At 39.0% G+C, this 19,704-nt stretch overlaps 1 protein-coding gene across 1 annotated transcript; it reads left to right on the top strand.

Moving 5' to 3' along the window:
* The first annotated feature begins 1,817 nt into the window (after positions 1-1,817).
* On the top strand, positions 1,818-17,215 carry ell2 (elongation factor for RNA polymerase II 2). The gene is made up of 12 exons (XM_008409463.3): positions 1,818-2,172; positions 6,283-6,330; positions 6,824-6,945; positions 7,065-7,228; positions 9,825-10,084; positions 10,477-10,601; positions 11,185-11,257; positions 11,345-11,993; positions 14,255-14,318; positions 14,566-14,737; positions 14,985-15,029; positions 16,707-17,215. Exons 1-12 carry the CDS (start codon positions 1,999-2,001, stop codon positions 16,821-16,823), a joined length of 2,013 nt encoding a protein of 670 aa, XP_008407685.1. The 5' UTR covers positions 1,818-1,998; the 3' UTR covers positions 16,824-17,215.
* The last annotated feature ends 2,489 nt before the right edge of the window (positions 17,216-19,704 follow it).

Here is a 19,704-nt window from a genome sequence, read left to right as displayed (position 1 = left end):
TTTACATTGACTCTAGTTGAAAAAAGTAATCAAAGAAAACACTGACGACATGGTAAAGCAGCAGGCAATTTGTTTAGCCACATGGTTAAACAGTATTGTCTTCTAGAAATAGTTTCAAGCATTTAGTCTTTAAAGTTTAACTGGAAACAAAGAGTGTAATTTTAAGGTGCTCTTTAAGCTTCTATCAGGTGACACCTTCTGGGCCTTTAGTAAACACAAGACTTCTAAAATTAACGGGTCATATACACCTCAAAGGCCTTACTTAACTGCTGGCACAGCAGGCAATCTGTCAGACGAACTGGAACGGTTGACTGGGTTCTGAAATCTGCGTGGATTCAAAGAAAGGAAGGCTGCAATGCAAACCAAAACCGTCAGAGGCTGTCTAGTTTCTCTGACTCAGTTGAAGTTAGACACGTTAACGGATTACAAAAACGAACAAAGGAAAATCCTGATTTGTCACAGCTAAGATATTTTTAAACATGTGAGCATTTTGCATCGGTGTGTGTAATTGGCTGACTAGTCAGGGGGATGGGTGGGGTGAAGAGCCACGGTAATCTGCTGGATTCACACAAGCCTTTCCCCACCCTGCCCATGGCTATGCCGTTAATCACCATGTCAAGGGGACTGACACTGCTAGATAGTCCAGTTGACGAGGAAAACACATATTGTTAAAAAAAAACTAAAAAAAAAAACTAGGAAAAGCGGAGGACAAGGGTGTGGTTGTGAAAGTTAAAATTGTTTATGCTTTCTTTTCAATTCTACACTGAACGGTAGGTAGTGTGAGGTAAATCATTTGAAACATGGGAGGAATTAGTTTTAAGGGTATTTTAAGTGTCCATAAGCACAATTTATTATAAGCTCAATTAAAAAAAAGAATATTTTACACAAAAATGCCACACTTGACACAAGGAATAAAACATTTGTAACCCATGTATTCGTCTGTGCATAATGGATCTTGATGTGTTACTTACTTACAGTCTCCAACTCAGAAGTCTTAAATAGATTATGCTTGAGAATGATCTAAAGGCAGCCCCTGTTCCTAGTGCAAGCTTTTTCCCCCCACATTTTTTCCTTCCACTCAACTTTCGATGACTAGAAAATAATATTGCGTTTCATTTCACAATGTTAACATTTACTCTGAAAACTATTCCAATTAAAAAACCCAATGATATTTTCTAAATTATTTACCATGTCACTGTATTAAAAGTAATACCAACTAATGCAATTTTCTGCATTTTTGGTATTTTGAACACTAGCAACATCTTCGCTGAAGTTTGGAATACGCTGTGGACCAAAAAGAAGTCATGAGATTTATTTGTCAAAAGTACAAGTAAATATTTTTACTTTCATAAACTATAAACTATTATATGGTTTCTATTAGTACACAAGGCAGCCATGTTGGACTTTGAGGTTTGTGGTAAACCTATGATTTTACCATTTAGAATTTCCGCTTTATTGGACCTTTCTGCTAATTTCTTCTTCCTGGTTTTCATAATCTCACACAACCAAAAAAAGTACAAAAGTTGAAAAAAAAAGTTTGCTTGTAACATTGGTCAAAGACTTCTATTTGTTTGGTGGTACTTGGAAATACAAAAATTGATTACCGGCATCAAAATGTATGCCAAACCGTGTGTGAAATAGATAAATTACTGTCCCAGAAACTGACTCTGACATTTTCAGAAGGTTATAATTAGTTCCACCATGTCAGCATAACTCAGAAGTGGGTCTGTGTGTACAGAGAAAGAGGAACTAGAAGCTAGAAGTGTTCAAATAAAGGTTTAAAAAAGACTAAGCTGAGCCTTTAAATATAGCCCCTCAAAAAAGTACATTTGAACTAAAATGTTTAATTAAAACAGTGCTTTCTTTATTCTCTGTAAAACACTTTAGGTTAGGTCAGTTTAGAAAGAGAAAAATTAAGACCAATCCAACTTCAGCCCTGTGGCCAGCAGTGTAATCCCTCCCAGGAGCAGAGTGCGCTCAGGGAGCCTGGGCTGCTAAATGCTCCGGCTTCAGAGGGACGATGGTGGAGGGCTGGTAAAGATGGCGGCTCTCTCCGAGGATGGGAGGTACGGATTAAATTGTGGCCAACAGGGCGCCGAAAGAGTATCCGTACTACACGTCAAGTTGACCGAGACGGCGCTGAGAGCGATAGAAAACTACCAAAGTAGTTCGGTGAGTTGAAGAAGACATTAATTCCTGTAAATATGGCAGCTGGCTGTCTCTAGCTGACGCCGCTTCTCCCAACTGCCACGCACAGCTAAAGCTAGGAGGTTAGCTAAACTGTTGACAGGGCGACTTTCTGCTTCTGTTTTTGATTAAATTAGTTTTGTGTCAGCCGCTTTATGGGCTGATATTAATTAGAGAAGGCCACAGCTTGTGTTCTGGCCAGGTTTTAGGAGGTGACACACATTTAAAAAACTATAAATTCTCTTTGTTAACTTATTGACAGTCTGATTAGCGTTAGCTCTGCTTCAGTCAGAATCCCCCTTCGCTGGTCAACCTAGTCCTTTTTTCCTCTCCTCAACCGACCTAACGTGCTTACCCAATTAGGAAATGGTTTCAATATCGTACGTTATCAACATTTGAGTTTTTATTTTTTTTTATTTTTGAACTCTAAACAAGCATATTGGCAAACTTTAACTTTAATACCTGTAAATTGTAACTATATCACCACCAATAATATGTATTAGTATATACTAAAAAACTCAAATTGAACTTAGTTTAGCTTTGCAGGCTTTTAAAACACGTAGGTGTTTGGTCAAGTTACCATATGGTTTCAACTGGCTGGAAAACCCAACACCGCAGTCTGCTAGGGATATGCACGTTCTGCTAGAGCCACCTTTTTATAGCTCTTTAACCTATTATACAATGTGGCAATCAAATAACATTAATTGTTCCTGGTGAATGGTGTACAAGCTATTTTAATAGGTCAATGTTTTTATATGTTTATCTTACAGACCCTGTCATAGGAGACAACAGTTAATACGTGACTCCAGTCGTGTTTGCAGTTGTAGAAAATCATATGACTAATAATGGCTGCTTATTTTAATAAGCATATATTTTATATACAACTGATATGAGCATATTTGCTATTTCACCACAAGTAGACAATTTACACTGGGATCTGAGTAAATGCAGCACATTATATATAACTTTTGTAATCTTTAAGTGTTCAGGTGATGTAAGCATGTTGAGATTACCGCAGGTAGACTCACCTGAAGAAACCTCTGCGGACTTGAGTTGCAGATGCCTGCAGCCAATTTATCTGACCTTAACTTCTGTCAATCTGCCAACAACTAAAGAGTTACATAATGTCAGGACTCTGGTTCCTTTCACGCTGATAAACTACAGCTTGGAGCAGGGCGTTAGTGTTCAGAAATCTTTTGTTGTGTTTTGTTTTTGAGAGATGTGACGATCAGTCTTTTCCCGGTTGTCAAATTGTTTTTTTCTCTTTCCTTTCCTAATAATAATTTTAAAAAATAATAGGAAAAGAAAACATGGTGCAGGTGTTCAAAATTGTAGTGTTGAATCTGCCCTGAAATGAAGAAATTATTAAGAATTACTCCTACTAAAGCAATCATACATTCCAAAAAAAAAATTATTGAAACTTCATTTGAGTGACTAGTCAGACATTTGCCTTTACAAAAGGAGGATTATACCACCATGCACATACATCTGCTTTAAATGCCAGCATATTAAAACACTTTGGTATTAACAAATTTAAATGTTCTCGAGCAAACAGTTAATACAGACATGGTGAAAGTTCAGTTTTCATTTAATAGCTCAGTTTTTGTCTTTTCTTTGATGTTTGTCTGCTGACTTTTGGCAAAATTAAAGGAGAAAAAAATGTTTTTTTTTGTTTTTTCCATGATGTCTTATGCAGAATTATTCCACATCAGCAATTAAACTCGGTAAAGCTCAATATTTTTTCTTTCATTAACTTAGATTATAAATGTTAGGACGACCAAATTATCACAAAGTCAAAAATTCTTTTGTAAGAGTCCATTGGTTGTGTTAGTGGGTTCAGTCTGCTGAAGGGAAGCCTGCCATCTCTTGCTGACTGAGCAGCCCAAAACTGCCTGCTTTTTGTTTCTCTCCCTCCCAGTAATGTGTGCTGTTGTTGAACCAGTCATCGAACTATGGAAGCCGGCTATCTTTGTCGTTCTGTGGCGACGTGAAATGTGATCAGAACTGTGTGAGCGAGTGGGGGAGGGAGTCTGTGGCTTGGACAAGCTTAGCCTTCACAACTGTGACACAATTCTCTCAATCTTAAAGTATTTTAGCGAAACTATGGTCCTTCCTTCACCGTGTAAGTTTAAAAGCACGTGTCAAGTTTACCATCGAAGGGAGGTAGCTGGATTAAGAAAAAAAAAAAACTTCTTTCCTCTCCGGCTAGTTGATTGCAATGTTTAACGACTCTAGCCAAGTATTTTGTGTGTGTGTGTGTGTGCTAAGGCTTTGTGAAGAAACTGAGTTTTGTGCTTTCCTGTCCTAACCTATTATCTGCTGCAGCCACTGCAGATTTGTGGCTACCAGCTTTATTTAACCTAGACACTGACACACATGCATACCTGCCATACAATCTTACAGCTCTAAAACACTACAGGTTTACTTCACATTTTATTATCAAAGTGGTACATCAAGAGAACTCTTAAAACATCACCTTTAACTTCATTTATCCTGCCCCTTTTTATGTGAAAAGGAGTGTGTAGCTGTTTGTGTCTGAAATGTTTCCATGTTTACTTCCTGCTTAATAAAACATTTTCCTCCTCCATAACTTTACCCTAATAATGCTTCAGTTTCTGTATTTGAAGAAATGGGTCAAGATTTCAGAAGTTAAATTTTGTTAAAATGCAATAAGTAGCTAATATCTTGCCTCCAGTGGATTATTGCCCTTTTACAACTGTTTAGTCCACTTTAAATGGGCCAGCGTTCATGTTATTCAGGTTGTCTGCTTAGGTTGATCAGGTGTGAAAGCTCATTATACTCTGGTCTGTCTGGAAACATGGGTGTCAGTTCAGTTGCAAATGAACCCTGGTGGAGGTTACCTGATGGACGTTTACACACCTACGGTTGGTTTACTTTGGTCCACATCTTCTTTATGAGTTTGACGGATTGCATTTGGAGCCACTTCCTCCAAACGGTCAGTATATGGATGTACACCCATTTCTGCGATTTCTGTGTTCACATCTCCTCAAACAAACTAGACCAAGACTGGAAAGTAAGCAGTGTGGAAACTACCTTTATATGGCCACGTAAAACTGATTGTCCAGCGAACCAAAGAGAGGAAATGAGACGTGATTTATAGGAATATGTTATTTGAAAACGCCTAAATCCTTGTATTTCTTGGTATAACTGCAGCTGCATTCATGGTACTGCTGCATTTACTCCAACACTTGGATGAACCCGCTGGACAGCTCTCTGCTTTTTGTGATGGCGTCCCGAACAAGCAACTGTTGTAACTGAATGTTGTCAAGGCGGTTGGGTTTGCTTTCTGAGTGTAACAGGAAAGTGAACAAAACTACATAAAGATAAATTTCTCTTGAGATTGGAGTCTTTTAAGGCGGCTTTGGGATTAGACGTTTAGATTAGACATTAGCTTCAGCCTATGTAACCACCTAATCTGAAATGATACTAAATTAAGACAACATAATGTCCTCTAGATAAAATATAAAATATTCTGAACATGTTCAATTCCTCTGGATCATCTGGATGGCTCATTCGTATTTGTCTGTAGAACAATTATATGTGTTCTTTAGAAGTTAAAATGCAATAAGCAGCTAATATCTTGCCTCCAGTGGCAATGTTTTTAGTTCTCTACCACCAGGGAGAGAACTAAAAACGTTGGACACTCCTGCCATGCTGCATTTTAGGTTCAGATGAATCATTTAAATACATTTTATTTTCCTGGCTGATCTCCATTTCTGGATTTCTTTTTGGTCCGACGTTATTTTTTCTAGCACTTGAGACAAAAAAATGTGCAGCATGTATTTGTTTTTGCTTGATGCTTTTGTAGACTAAAGGTCAGTTTTGATACCCTTACCGAATAGAAGATGAATACAAATAAAAGCAAGATTTTTCTTCATTTGACCTGCTGATTACCAATCATACGCAACCCTGAGAATCAACCTGATTTTAATTTTTTGTTGAATTTTGATGGCTTAAATTTAATGTGGATTTTTTTGTTGTTGTTGATGAACACTTAAATATGTTGTTGATTACCTTCCCTCTTTGTCAGTAATTGTGAACAGATTTAACCGTGTTCTTTCCTTCCTTTTTCAGAATATACCATCTTCAAGGCCAACAGTACAATTCAAGGGACTTCAAGGGGTAATTTTTATTTTACTTACATAGTTTGTATTAAAATAACCTCATAGTGTGAGGTTTAATCTTTCACACCATGGTTTGGTAAAAGTGTGTTTTTTTTCTGCTATGTCTTTAAAGAAAACATCCATTTCTATCAAACAGGGCATTATCAGACTTCAAAAGAGTTGTAAACAATCTGCTGACTTTTCTTTGGGGACCAGTGTGTGTTGGGACAGTGAAACATAAAACGAGCTGCACTGGGGGACACCAGGTCCTGTACTTGTGAACGCAGCACTACTTAAATATGGATGTCTTGAACGACGATAAAAACCATTGACCTATCCCAGTGTGTTTTAGTCAAAAAGAGAAACTCATCATTAGTCTCTTTTATTATCTGTGAAAATATCTCTCACTTACAAACTAGTACATTAAACCTGGGTCACCATTCAGTTTCACTAATTTAAAGTCTCATAGTTAGGCATTTTTTTAATTTTATTTTTGTACTTTTATTTTACAGCACATTAAAATTCCCAGGACTGAATCCTCCGACACCTTCCACAACTTTGATTTCTACCTGTCCAATGTGGGCAAGGACAACCCTCAGGGAAGCTTTGAGTGCATCCACCAGTATGTGTCCAGGTAATGGTAATCGCTGTTCAGCTGAATCAACTATTGCTGTCTTACTACACGTTGCTGGAAGGTAATCCCTCTCTGCCTCGCATTTCTCTCTCTCTCTCGCGCTGCATCTTTGTCTCCAGCTCAGGGGCCTCACACCTGGCATTGTTGGCGACCGTTCAGGACAAGGTCACAGTGTGCGCCACCAATGACTCCTACCAGGTGACCCGGGAACGTATGACCCAGGCCGTGGAGGACACGCGTGAACGGGGGACCAAAGTCATCAAGCCTGGGGGGCAATACCGAGGTAAGACCCTCAGCCCCGCTTTGTTTATCTGCCACTGTGAAGTCTTTTATTTTCAGTTTTTTATCATTTGTTTTGACCTGGTCTCTGGCACTTTGTTTCAATTTGAACAGAAATTGAATTCAATTAATAGTGTCCCTCTATTTTTGATGTAGTTTATTATAACCTTTTTATTATGTAGTTATGTCTTAATGCGTACAATATGAACAAAAAAGTGAAGTTACATTTTGAAGACGAGTAAAATTATACCTTCTAAAACTCTAGTTGTCTTTATTTTTAACCAGAACAAACAATGATTTGGTGTTTCTCCCATTGAAGGTCTTTACTAAATAATATTCTTTGCATTAGTTGCAAAGAATATTATTCTTTGCAATTTTAGCAAAGGTTTGCTAAAGTTCTTGAATTTTAGCAAACTTTTCCATTTTTGGACCTCATAGCTGGCGTGCCAAATTATTGCCCATAAAGATTAGGCATTACAGTCAGTACTATTATAAAAAAGAGTCAAACTTGAAATTTAGATATATTTTTTTGTAATTTTTTTTTAATTTTCAGTTCATCAAACAAATTTTAATAGACTTCTGTAGTTTGAAAATTCACACTGTATCTTTCAACTACTTTGCTGTTGTAAAAAACTCACACAGTTTGCTTAATCATGAATAAGCTGTAATTAACCACGCTTTGAGGAAAACTGACTTTGTTTTACAACACGTAGGACTTGATAACTTACTGCAGAATCAGTCACTCAAACATCTGACAATGTGATGTAGGCAAAAAGATCCCAGAAAGCAATATAAACAAAGAAACTCAAAAACAGCTGAAAAGCAAAACGAATCACATCGGTCACTCTGGAAAATTTACCAAGCCGTTTCCAAGGTTTGAGAGCCATTATCCACAGAATGAAAAATTATGAAACACTGACGAACCTTCACAGGAGAGGGCAGTCTACCAATATTACTCCCGAGAGTGCTTCGACCCATCAGCGATGTCATAAAATAACCCAGAATATCTAAAGCCTCCCTTGCCTCAGTGAAGGTCAGTGTTCGTCATCTAACAGTTGGAAACAAGCTGGCATAAATGGCATCTGTCAGAAAGTTCCAAGTCGAGGCCAATTGCTGTCCAAAAAGGGCAAAAAGGCCCGATGACGCGGGCCTTATGTTATGCAACAGGTCAGCTTGCTAAAGCACATCAGTGACTGTAACCAAAAAAAAAAAAATCAAAAATAAGGGTTGTAGATTAAAATAAGACCCTCAGGCCGAACTTTAAAACATCTTTATGCTCGAAACCCCCCAATGTGGCTCAATTTACACAATAAAAAAAAACAATGATGAGACAAAATTCCTCAGTAATGTGAAAGACTAATTGCCAGTTATTGCAAATGTTTGATGGCAGTTTTGGCTGCCAAGGTTTGCACAACCACTTAGTAGCTTTATGAGGCAATAACTTTTTCTCAAAGAACAACGCTGGCTTGGAGAGATTATTCCTTTTTAATGCCTCCATTTTAAAAAAAAATATTCAGGTTAAATGTCTTTAATTACATAAAAATAAAATTGTGAGCTATATTTTACCGTACTCTATGTTGGCCGTAAAGTTCTTCTCTGCATAGACAGACTAAAGTGGAGTTAATTAATCTCATTTCAAAATGAGGTGAAAAAAATGTATCCTTTATTTTTGTGCCCAACACTTGTAGCAGATATAGATCCAAGGATTATGCAGGTGTTGCAGAAGAATTTAAAACGTGAACTTTTTAAGGTACTTTTTTTTTTATCTGTATAATATGACCTCTGTCCTCTGTGACATAAATGCAGGAATCTATTTGCATAAACAACTTTAGACAGAAACTGATTCAGACAGAAACTGGGAAACGAGAGGAGCTGCATAGGAAAGCGGTGGGTCTGAAACCTGTCGCAGCTGGTTAACTGTCAGCACCTTTTCTACGCAAAAGCTGTTTTAAGCCATTTGTTTAATCCAAAACTACTACTTATCTTTAGTAATCTGGTTCTTTTGAGAAATAGCCATATTATTATTATTATTATTATTATGATTTTTATTATCAATTCTTGGCGTTTCTGTGTGAAAATGATTTAAACCTTTTAGATAAAGTACAGATCATCTTGCGTTGCATCTTGCCTGGAAAAAAACTGGTTTCCTTTCTCTTCTCCGTCACTAACCTTAATCTCTTAAAGAGCTTTAGAATTTCATAACAAGTGTTAGGAAGCATGAGAACTTGCCTGTAAAACACATGGCCCAGAAATACAACAGTCGTCTAAACGGCTAACGAGGAATACACGTGTTATGTGTCCTCAAAATATCAAAGTTAGTGTTCACCTGTCCGTTCTAGCTTTATTTACATCGATGATATACTAGGTCATTCTTTGCTTCTGCCTAATTTGTCCATTAATAGCATAAGTATTATTCTAAGAAATGCAGAGTTCAATTTGATGGCCATTTCTCCAAAGGTAGATATTTTTAATGGCGAGTTGTGGGTTGTACCTTTTAGATCTGTGCTGTTTTTTCACATACATGCATAAACCCATACGACATGCAGTTCAAACTCCCTGTGGAGAAAATGTTCAACTCTGTTTTTACGTTCTGTGTTTAGGAAAGCAGGTGCACACTCGTAAGCCAGCACTGTCGGCACCGGATGTAGTCCCAGAGCGCAAACGCTCCACGCCTATCAACCCAGCCAACACTATACGCAAGTGCCTTTCCAACAACCCTGTATCTCAGAGGCCCCTCCGGGACCGCATCATCCACCTGCTGGCGCTCAAGTCCTACAAGAAGCTGGAAGTGCTGGGCCGTCTGCAGCGGGACGGTATCAACCAGAAGGACCGAAACTCACTGGGGACCACCTTGCAACAAGTAATCAGACATTTTGTTTACTTAAATTTTTGATTATTTGCAGCAATTAAAGTTTGATGCGGCCCAAGTTGCATTGTAGGCAACACCGAAACTCCAGTGCAGCTAATTTCGAGATACAGAGCCTGCTGCGCAACTTTCATAAGGCCCCTGAGTCGGCATTAATCCCAGAGATCCTCTTTGCTCTTGTTCAACATATGATTAAAGTTTCCACATTTGCCCGAGGAAGTTCTGAAAAAAGAAAAAGTCTCCATTGATTAGAAACCAATCGCTAAATTGTTGCACGTCATTTGCATGCACAGGTGGCCCGTGCAGGAAATTCGGAAGCTAAGAAAAGTTCTCATGCTGCTGAAGTTTGAACTTTGGAACTCGCTCACTGTGTCTTCGTTCAACAGGTGGCAAACCTGAATCCCAAAGATAACACTTACTCGCTGAAGGAGTTTATATATCGCGACGTGCAGCGGGACTGGCCTGGCTATTCTGAGGATGAGAAGATCCAAGCTGACCGGATTCTAGCCCGGTACTGGAATAAACTGTTATCCTTTTGCCTCTCTTGTTTTTTAAAAAGACTTTCTAAGTCTATTTTTGAACAAGAGAAGAATCACAGGGCCGCAGAGCCTCACGTGTTATTAAAGCATGCATTCTGCAGGTGATGCATAACATGACTCAAGCAGAGACTTACAAAGGCTTATTGGTAAGAGTCAGAGAAGTAAACACGGTTGACTTGAGCTTCACAATATGCACGGTGTGCAACACTAAAACTATTTATTACAATTTGATTTGTTGTTTTTGTATAACCTTTTATTGGAGTTAAGTTGATAAATTATAACAAGATCATTGAAAGTTGAATCTTTCATATTTTTTTTAAACCTTCAATAAGTGTATCTTCTCAAAGATTTTCATTGTCTTACCAGCCCACTTTGCATGAAATTCAGACTCGGGTCCCAGTTTAAAAAGCCTAAAAAGTAAATAAAATGTAGATTATATGGATATACAGAGAGTGTGTGTGTATGAATATATGTCAGGTGTAGGAAATATTTTTTTCCCTTGTTCTTGTATAATGATATTTGCTCCACACTGATGTATTTCTTTGTTCTTAATAGCAAATTGGGTCTCCCTACTGAGAGAGTCTCATCAAACAGTTCGCCTAAAGACGGTTTCCCTTCATCCCCGCAGGTATGGAAAAAAAAAAAGAAAAACACACAGACACTCACACAAGAGGATATAAATTTTAATTAAATTTTTTTTCTTGTGCTCTCGCAGAAACGCCAGGCAGACTTCGACTTCATCGACCCTCTGGCTCCCAAGAAAGCCCGCATCTCTCACCTGAGCAGCCGAGGGCCCGCTGCCTCGTCCTCCGACCGCCGCGAGGACGAGAGCAGCCCCCGCTCCAAACACTCGTCCCTGCCCCCCAGCGTGACCTCAGGGCCTCCCACCCATCTCCCCATACCTTCCCACCCGCCGGCGCATCAGCAGCTCAGCCCAGCCTCCAACTCCAACTCCCCCAGCACCCCGGAGGGCTGCGGCACTCAGGACCTGCCCATGGACCAGAGCTCTTCCTGCAGAGACCCCTCGCCGAGCCCCTTCTCCCGCTCCCTGCAGGAGCGCTGTCCACACCCGGCCCCCAGAGCAGCCGCCTCTCCCAGCCCGCCCCCCTGCACCTCTCTCATAGTAACCTCCACTGTTGTCACCAGCCCTCCTTTGTCTAGCAGTACAAGTAAGAAATTCAAGAAGAAATCCAAGAAGCACAAAGACAAGGACCGTGAGTGGGCCAAAGGGAAACAAACGGAAAGAGCCTGCAGCAGCAGTTCTCCTGTTGCGGTGGCAGAGGAGAGTCACACGGTGAGAAAGAGGCGCAGCGCTGAGGAAGTCATCGAGGAAGCTGTTGAGAAAAATCCTTACAAAGATCAAGGTATGACAGTAGACGCATTGTTTCCATAGCTTAGCCACTGACTACAAATTTAATATACTGAGTAATAAGTGATTCATACCTAGACCAGTTCCAGCAAGTCCAGTTGGCCATCAGGTTTGACTTTAAGAATCTTTGACACTGTTGTCAGATTCACTTGGAAACACTTTCGCTAACAGCAGGAGTTTCTTTATTGTCGCTTCACACCGTCTCACTTTGCTTCACTCCGACTCAGGTGGAGCACATCCAAAAAGCCAGTTCATCCACATGAATGATTATGTCTGACTAAACTTAGACTTGGGAAATATATTATACTTTTGAGAGCTGTATAGTGTTATTCTGGACCGATCAGGATTTTCTTATTTTGGTGCATTATAATAACAATTAACAGCATTGAAAGTTTTTTTTTTTTCTGGTCTTCCTGTCATTAGAGCTCCGTAGTAATTAGTATTACCAACAGTCGCCACATTAGGAGAAGCAGTTACTGTAAAACAGGATGTTACTAATGTTGAGCAAAAACATTGCCAAGTGGGCTTTCTTTCCTATCAGATATCTGTGACCATTGTTAGCTGGCCCTACTGAAACAGCAGTCTGTCCATCTTCCTTACAGAATGATGATCCTTACTTGAGTCAGATTCCTACAGGCTGCCAGCAATCCAAGTCAAAATCCAGCTTGTTACGTGGCAGAGATCAAAAACTACACATGATAAAACAGAGCAGCCTCACTAAAATATGTTCAGCTTTCTTATTTTCTCTTGGTCTTTATTGTTCTTGCACAGCTATGTCAAAGGAAATTTATATTCGTTTTAAAATAGCTAATTAAAATGTTGAAAATAACTGAGATTTCTTCTCTCTTCAATGACAACCTTAAGGAAGAGAGTTGATGTTGCTGCTTCTTGGTGGGGTTTCACTGATGAAAGATTTTTGTGTTTCCATTCAGTCGATTAGGAGCCAAGGTGAAAATTCATCAAGGTTTTAGGTCATCTCTGGTTTTAGTCTTTTAGCAAAAGTAAAATGTTTGTACATGTAATGACTGTCATTTAGATTTATTGTGTTAGTTTTTAATAGCTGTGTAGTCCACGTAACATTTTTTCCAAATTATTCTACTAAACTAAATCTAGAAAAGTATAATCCTCTAAATTTCTTTGGATTTACAAAACAACCTTTTTTAAACTAACTAACTAAAGAACTTAATTTAGGAAAGTCCTAAACACCATTTAGACAATCCCGTCTGTTTTAAAGGGTCCTGGTTTTAGATTATCATCCACCAGTAGTAGATTTAAAATTTGAGCTTTAAACCCCGGTCAGAGACTGGACAAGCTTCAAATTAGCTTGTGGTCTAAATATCTCTACTAAATACATTGTTTTTATGTCTTGTTCCAGATTTTTAAAGTTAATTACATCTTTTTTCCCCCCCAAAATTAAAAAAAGAAATATACTAATGGGAGTTTTTCCTCATTAATATTTTTATCTGAAAGCACTGACTTTTATCTAAAACCTCACTATTGGGTGGTTTTGACCATAGAAGAAGAATCTGCCATGAACAGGAATTGCACAGGAAGTCTGAACTTAATTCACTATTCACTAAAAAATTCACTTAAAAATCCATAAATGCCATAATCATTAGAGAAACCCTCTTCCGCCCTCTATGGGCTAATTTGGAGTATTGTACAGCCCAAAATGAAGAAGATTCTTATGGCCCCCTCTTGATTTCTGTTGTTTTACTCTCTTCAATTGTTATAAGGCAATTCAAAAGAATTAAAAAAAATTTTTTTTTAAATTGCACTTTAAAAAAAAAAAAAGTAATTTGGTGTATAAGTCACTCGTTAGTATGTGACTTACTAGATGTATACTGAAACCTGATTCTGGTCAGCAAACTTTTTTGAGGAAATATTTCTAGTTTTTATTATGTTGATGCTATTAAAATCCAACACTGTTCTGATGTTTAGTTTCACAGGACGTGTTCAGAAATAATGAGCTAAAAGTCAAAAAGGCTGGTGGTAAGACTCGGTTCTCTCTGCCAATTCACCTCCATAATTTTGCCATCCACATTTTTCATTTTTTCATTATGGTTTGGATATTAGCCTTTTTTAAGTTTGGCACTTTGGACCATATTAGTGATATTTTGTGATGATGAATTCAGGTATTGATATTGCATGCATCTGTGCCACCCGGTTTGTTTCAGTTGCTTAGTGAGCATTTGTCATGTTGGATGGGCTTCCAGGTCAGTATTGACTTTTCTTTCTCCCTTCTTGTCTTTTCAGTCAAAGAGAAGCCAGTCCACTCCTCTGAATCTTCTTCCAAAACTGATATGCCCGACTATGTAGTGTGAGTTTTAATTTTCAATTTCTGAGATGTAAAGAAAACAACTTTACTTGAAGAGGATGCAGAAATGTCATAGAGCACTGTTCTGTGTCCTTCAGAGCTTTTTTTTTTTTCTTTTTTTTTTTTTACTGCTCTGTCAGATTATAGAGAAGCTCATCAGGTGCAAAGCTTCCTGGGTGACTCTGTAAAAATGATAACTGCTTGGAAAGGTGGACTGACGGACGGTTTTCTGCTGACCGCACATTCACAGGAAGTACGCGCCGCTGGCGTCTCTCAACCAGAGACAAAGCTACAAAAACGACTTCAACGCAGAATACGACGAGTACCGTCAGCTGCACGCCCGCGTGGAGGGCATCACCAGGCGCTTCACTCAGCTCGACGCTCAGTGTAGGAAGCTGGTTCCCGGCACCAAGGAGCACCAGGTCGGGCTGGAGCACTGCCTCCGTCTTTGAGCAATGACAGCACGTCATATTTACTAATGAGCCCAAGATGTATAATGTAGAGAAAGTTTCATACAACTTGTTGTCTGATAGTGAGGATTTGGATTGGTCAGTAAACTCATTCAGTTTAGGCAAAGAAATGATCCTGTTTTTTAATGCTTATTTTTACTTAAGCATTTGTTGATGTAGCTTAAAGGTTTTTCTGACATGAAATCTTTTTTCTTAACAGAAAGTGCAAGAAGAAGTCTTGAAAGAGTACAAAAAGATGAAACAAGTAAGTAGTTCAACTGGCTACTGTAATATTGCCTTTGCTTTTCTGACTCTGACAGGCAGCGTGTTCTTTGATGTTGACCATTTGCCTTAATCCATTTTTATTCTAGTGATCGTCTATATTACTGTAGATCTAAACACCAAGCCTTTATCAGCACGGTGCATTCCCTGATAGCTACAATCCTATCACGTTTCGATGCATCCCTCTTCTAACAGCACACGAATGGCTCATCAGCAAGCCTCTGCAGAGCTGAATAACATGCTGATGAGGGAATTCAGGCTCTTCATTCAGATGTTTTAGAGAAGAGATGCATCTAAACATTACAGCAGAGTAGTTCTGGAGAACTAAACTTGGGCAACTATGCTAAAAAACTAAAAAACAAAACAAAAATAAACATCTCTCCTGAAATGTCTTCAACCCCTGGATCTGTACCTCTTAGATGAAGTTATATTAAGGCGCTGGAATGAACTAGTCAAAGTTCAGACATAAAGTAGGAATCTGCAACAAGATTTTAAATTAATCTAATCTGACAGAGATTGATCTATTTTGCAAAGACGTGTGTAAACTGAGTCTGTCAGAGTCTCCTAATAGAGACGCTTCAGTGGCAGCAAAACATGGTTCTGCAAGGCTCATTCACTCAGGGCTCATTTATTCACATGTATTCCGCATTTTACGATCTTCGTTTGTAGAAAGGTTTAAAAAGCAGAAACAAGTATCTCTACCAGTACTTTGTGTTGGTTGGTCACACAGAATGCATACAAGTTTGGTGTGAATATTTTTGCAAGGCATTGCAGGATTTGCTGGATTTTTGACTCAACTTATTTAATAGTGATGTCAGAAGGATGTGTTCAACCTTTAATACAGTGGTCCTCAAAGTGGGTCCTCGAGGGCCGGCATCCTGCATGTTTTAGTTCTCTCCCTGGTTTAACGCACCTGGATCAAATTACGGCTCATTAGAGGCCTCAGAAGAACATTGACATGCTGAGAAGGTTGTTGCTACCACCAGGGAGAGAACTAAAACATGCAGGATGCCGGCCCTCGAGGACCGGCTTCAGGCACCACCCCTGCTTTAATAGAATGCCGTTTTAAACCCAGCAGGTAAAATTAGCTTTTAACCAGTGTTTTACATTGATTTCAGATAGAAATGGACAATATGGCTGAGGAACATGTCACAAATATAAGCGTTTTATATCACAGTATCAATAGTTTTTGATTTTTTTGTCTTTAAATATCTAAAATTGCTGGTGATGTGACCTTATTCAGTTTTCCCTCCACAATGTGTTTTTATTTTTAAGCAGAACACACCTGAAACTGCTGCTGCTGCTGCGCAGGTTACTCGGCAGGTTGTTGCTAGGTAACCAAAGAGTGAGTCAGTCGATGCCATCACCCTAGCTTAGCTGGCTATGAGGTTGAGCAGCTAATGTCTTTCCGTTGTCTACGTCCCCCAAAATGCTGTGCGGTTCTCGATCTGAGTTCAATGAAATTATTGAATATTCTACTCAGACGTGTTATGTATTGATATTGAACATGTCTAGTGAGGTACAGATTGATTTTTCCAGCCCTAATTTCAGACGAGTTAAACATTACTTGGCCTCGGGCTGCCCAAGTCTGAGCTGCTGCACATGCGGCCTTACAGGGACGAACGTCGAGTCTGACCTTATGGATTTGCGTTTCTTACAGCACAACCCCAACTACCATGAAGAGAAACAGCGCTGTGAATACCTGCACAACAAGCTGGCCCACATCAAGCGACTAATAGCTGATTTTGACCAGCGCAGAGCCCAGGCCTGGTGCTGAGAAGCCAGCACCGATCAGTATTGTGAACGGAGTGTCAAACCAGGGTGGGAGTGACCAAACCCGCTCTTATTTATTTAACGCCTCTTCATTTCCTGCCCCTACATCCTTCTCTCTTCCTATTCTTTTCATCCTTCATTCCCTCCCTCTTTTCTTTGATTCCACAGGCTCACTAATAGCCTGCAATATTGAAAATCTTTTTTCTCCTCCCTGTGATGAATTTGCTCCTGTGGAATTGATGCCACTGGATCAGCAGAAAGGAGCAGCCTGCTTGTGTGAAATCTTCAGCTCTAACTTGTGAAGGACTCTCTTCAGACTAAAAGTATTTTTGAGCACCAGAGAGAAAATATTAACTTGTATTTAAGTAAAAAAAACAAAACAAAACAAAGAAAAAAGAGGGAGATCTATTTATTTTGAGACTCGTATTGAAAACAAGAGTTAGCAGATGATATATTAATTTTTTTTTCTTGAGCAATGCAAAAAAAAAAAAGGAAAAAAAGTGTATACCACAAGCCTTATGTGTTGAATTTGTGAAGCCATTTTTGCACGCAAGATCCATGCTTCTCATTTAGCTGAGTTTTTTTTTTTTTTACCTGCTGCCTTGTTTTCCGCTCCTCTCAAACAGAAACTGTACTGGAAAAACTGCTGCCGAAGCTGAGCGAAAAGGGAAGGAAACGAGGCAGCGGGGAGGAATCACATGAGCTTTATGAGAAGCAGCAAAACCTGTGCATGGATGGTAGATAATTGGTTGTGAAAGAGGGGAGAGGTTGGGGAAACCAAAGGCTTGTGATCCTGTGACACCTCTGGGTGGGAGGTAGGGGGGCAGTATTCTTTGCACCAAATAAAATTCACAATGCCTTACGGCGTTTACATTTGGGGAAAGTGGACTCGGGTCCACAGGCTATGCAAAGGAACTACAACTGCCTGAGAACGTGTTTGTGTGTGTGTGTGAATGAGTGTTTGATGATGATAGAAGGGATGCTGAGTCCAGAATGAGTGTATGAGCGTACAGTTGTGAATGACATGGAGAAAAAAAAGTTAGAAACGTGACACCCCCCCCCCCTAAAAAAAGAAGCTGCTATAGTCTGTTTACCAGCCGGTGCACTCAGGATCATCCCGGCCGGAGACTCAGTACCTGATCCTAGAAGAAGTGATGCAAAACATCCTTTTTTTCTTTTTTTTTTCTCCCCCCTTCAGCATTTCCTTTCTCAACCATGGAAGGGGTCGCCTCCACCCCGTATTTATCCAGCGGCAAACAGCGTATATTTCAGTTTTAGAAAGAAGCCACCTCATCCAACAGAGGACCTATCTGTTCTTTGGGGGCTCCTTGTATTTAATTGTTGGTTTAAAACAATTTCAGTTTTGTAAATTCCTCTGCATTGATGCAGGTTTTTTTTCATGGATTGAATGGCTGGCTTCTGGTCTTTTTTTTTTTTTTTCTTTCAACAAGGGAAAAGAAATGTTTACAGACTTGTTGGAACGTTTGCCAAAGATGAAATGCCTTTCCGGTACCGCTTCCATGGAGTAAAAGTTCTGATAGGAGAACAAGTTAAGGACATATTAAGACAGCAGATTTACAGAATGAGCTGTCTGTTTAAAATAAAAATGTTCAGAAATGTGAAGAGGATCGGCCTCTTCATCAAATCCGATATTGGACTACTAAGAGTTTGTCTCGTAATTTCCACTGGATGATATAAATATTTCGGTTGTGGCATTCTTCCTTTAAGTCAGTCTCTGCAGCAGACTGGCTGTTTTGGTTTTCTGCCAGAATCAGTGAAAAAAAACAACTTTTAACTTGTTTCCCCTTTTCTGGTTATTTTTGACAGAAATATTAAAACCTGTATGTTTGGCTACATGTCACAACATTTCACAGATTTGGATCACATAAATTACATTTATTGAAAAAGGTGAATTCCTTGAGTTTATAGCATGCCTTTTTTTTTCCCCCCCCCCCCTTCCCCCCTTGGAGTCTCCACTGTGTTGAAGAAACCCTGTTCTGAAGAAACAGAAAGCCTTGTAATGCTGAAGAGGACTACAGTCAATGCCGAGTCGTCCTCTTCAGCATTCCAAGGGTTTCTGTCCTAATCAGAAATTTTCTTGTTTGGTTAGAACAACATGAGATGGCCTAATGTGACTTCATGTAATAAGGGGGTTTGACCAGTCTTAATGAGCAAAATAAAAAAAAATACCCAAGCAAAACAAGAAAATTTGGACTGAAATGTCATCTTGCTCTCCTGACAATGTAAAAGACATTTCAATAAAAATCAACTTGGTTTACGTGGAAATACGTCTCTGTCATTTTTAGAATGGGCGGTGTTTTTCTGACATTCTTAACTTACCCCAACTTCCGAGCTTGGTCATTAGCCATTTAAGTTATTCTGAAGTAACTCCAAAAGCTTTGTATATGAAATATTTCCTCAAAGATGTGTACTTTCTTCAAACTTTAGTAAACAGACATTGTTAAAATCCATCCTGAGGTGTATATAACGTCTCAGGTGTTAATCCAAACCTTTAATTCTACACTTATGTAAAGAGGAACCTTTAAAAAATACGACATATAATATAAAATTGTATTTCTTGAAATCACTTATCAACTGACAAAAAAAATGTCTTAAATTTAATCATTGCAGTTGTAAATCTGCCTTGTTTTTCTTGATGTGGGTCGTTTTCTTCTAAAACTGAATTGAATGAGTTCTTCCAAAACGCAAATTTACGGACAGAAAACTGGCTGCTCATGTCGGGTCGGTAAAGAATTAAGGTTAGCTAAATTATGTCGTGGGCTCTGACCACTATGCTGACTAACATTGCCTTACTCCATTCAGCATGGAAGGCTGTAGCTTTTTCATTAAAAAAATTAATAAAATGGCTTAATTGCTACCAGTAG

This window comes from Poecilia reticulata, chromosome 5, assembly GCF_904066995.2.
Source record: "Poecilia reticulata chromosome 5, P_reticulata-male-v2, whole genome shotgun sequence".
In the NCBI taxonomy this organism is placed as follows: domain Eukaryota; kingdom Metazoa; phylum Chordata; class Actinopteri; order Cyprinodontiformes; family Poeciliidae; genus Poecilia; species Poecilia reticulata.
The sequence above is the reverse complement of the archived record's forward strand: the minus strand, read 5'-3'. Positions and strand labels throughout refer to the sequence as shown.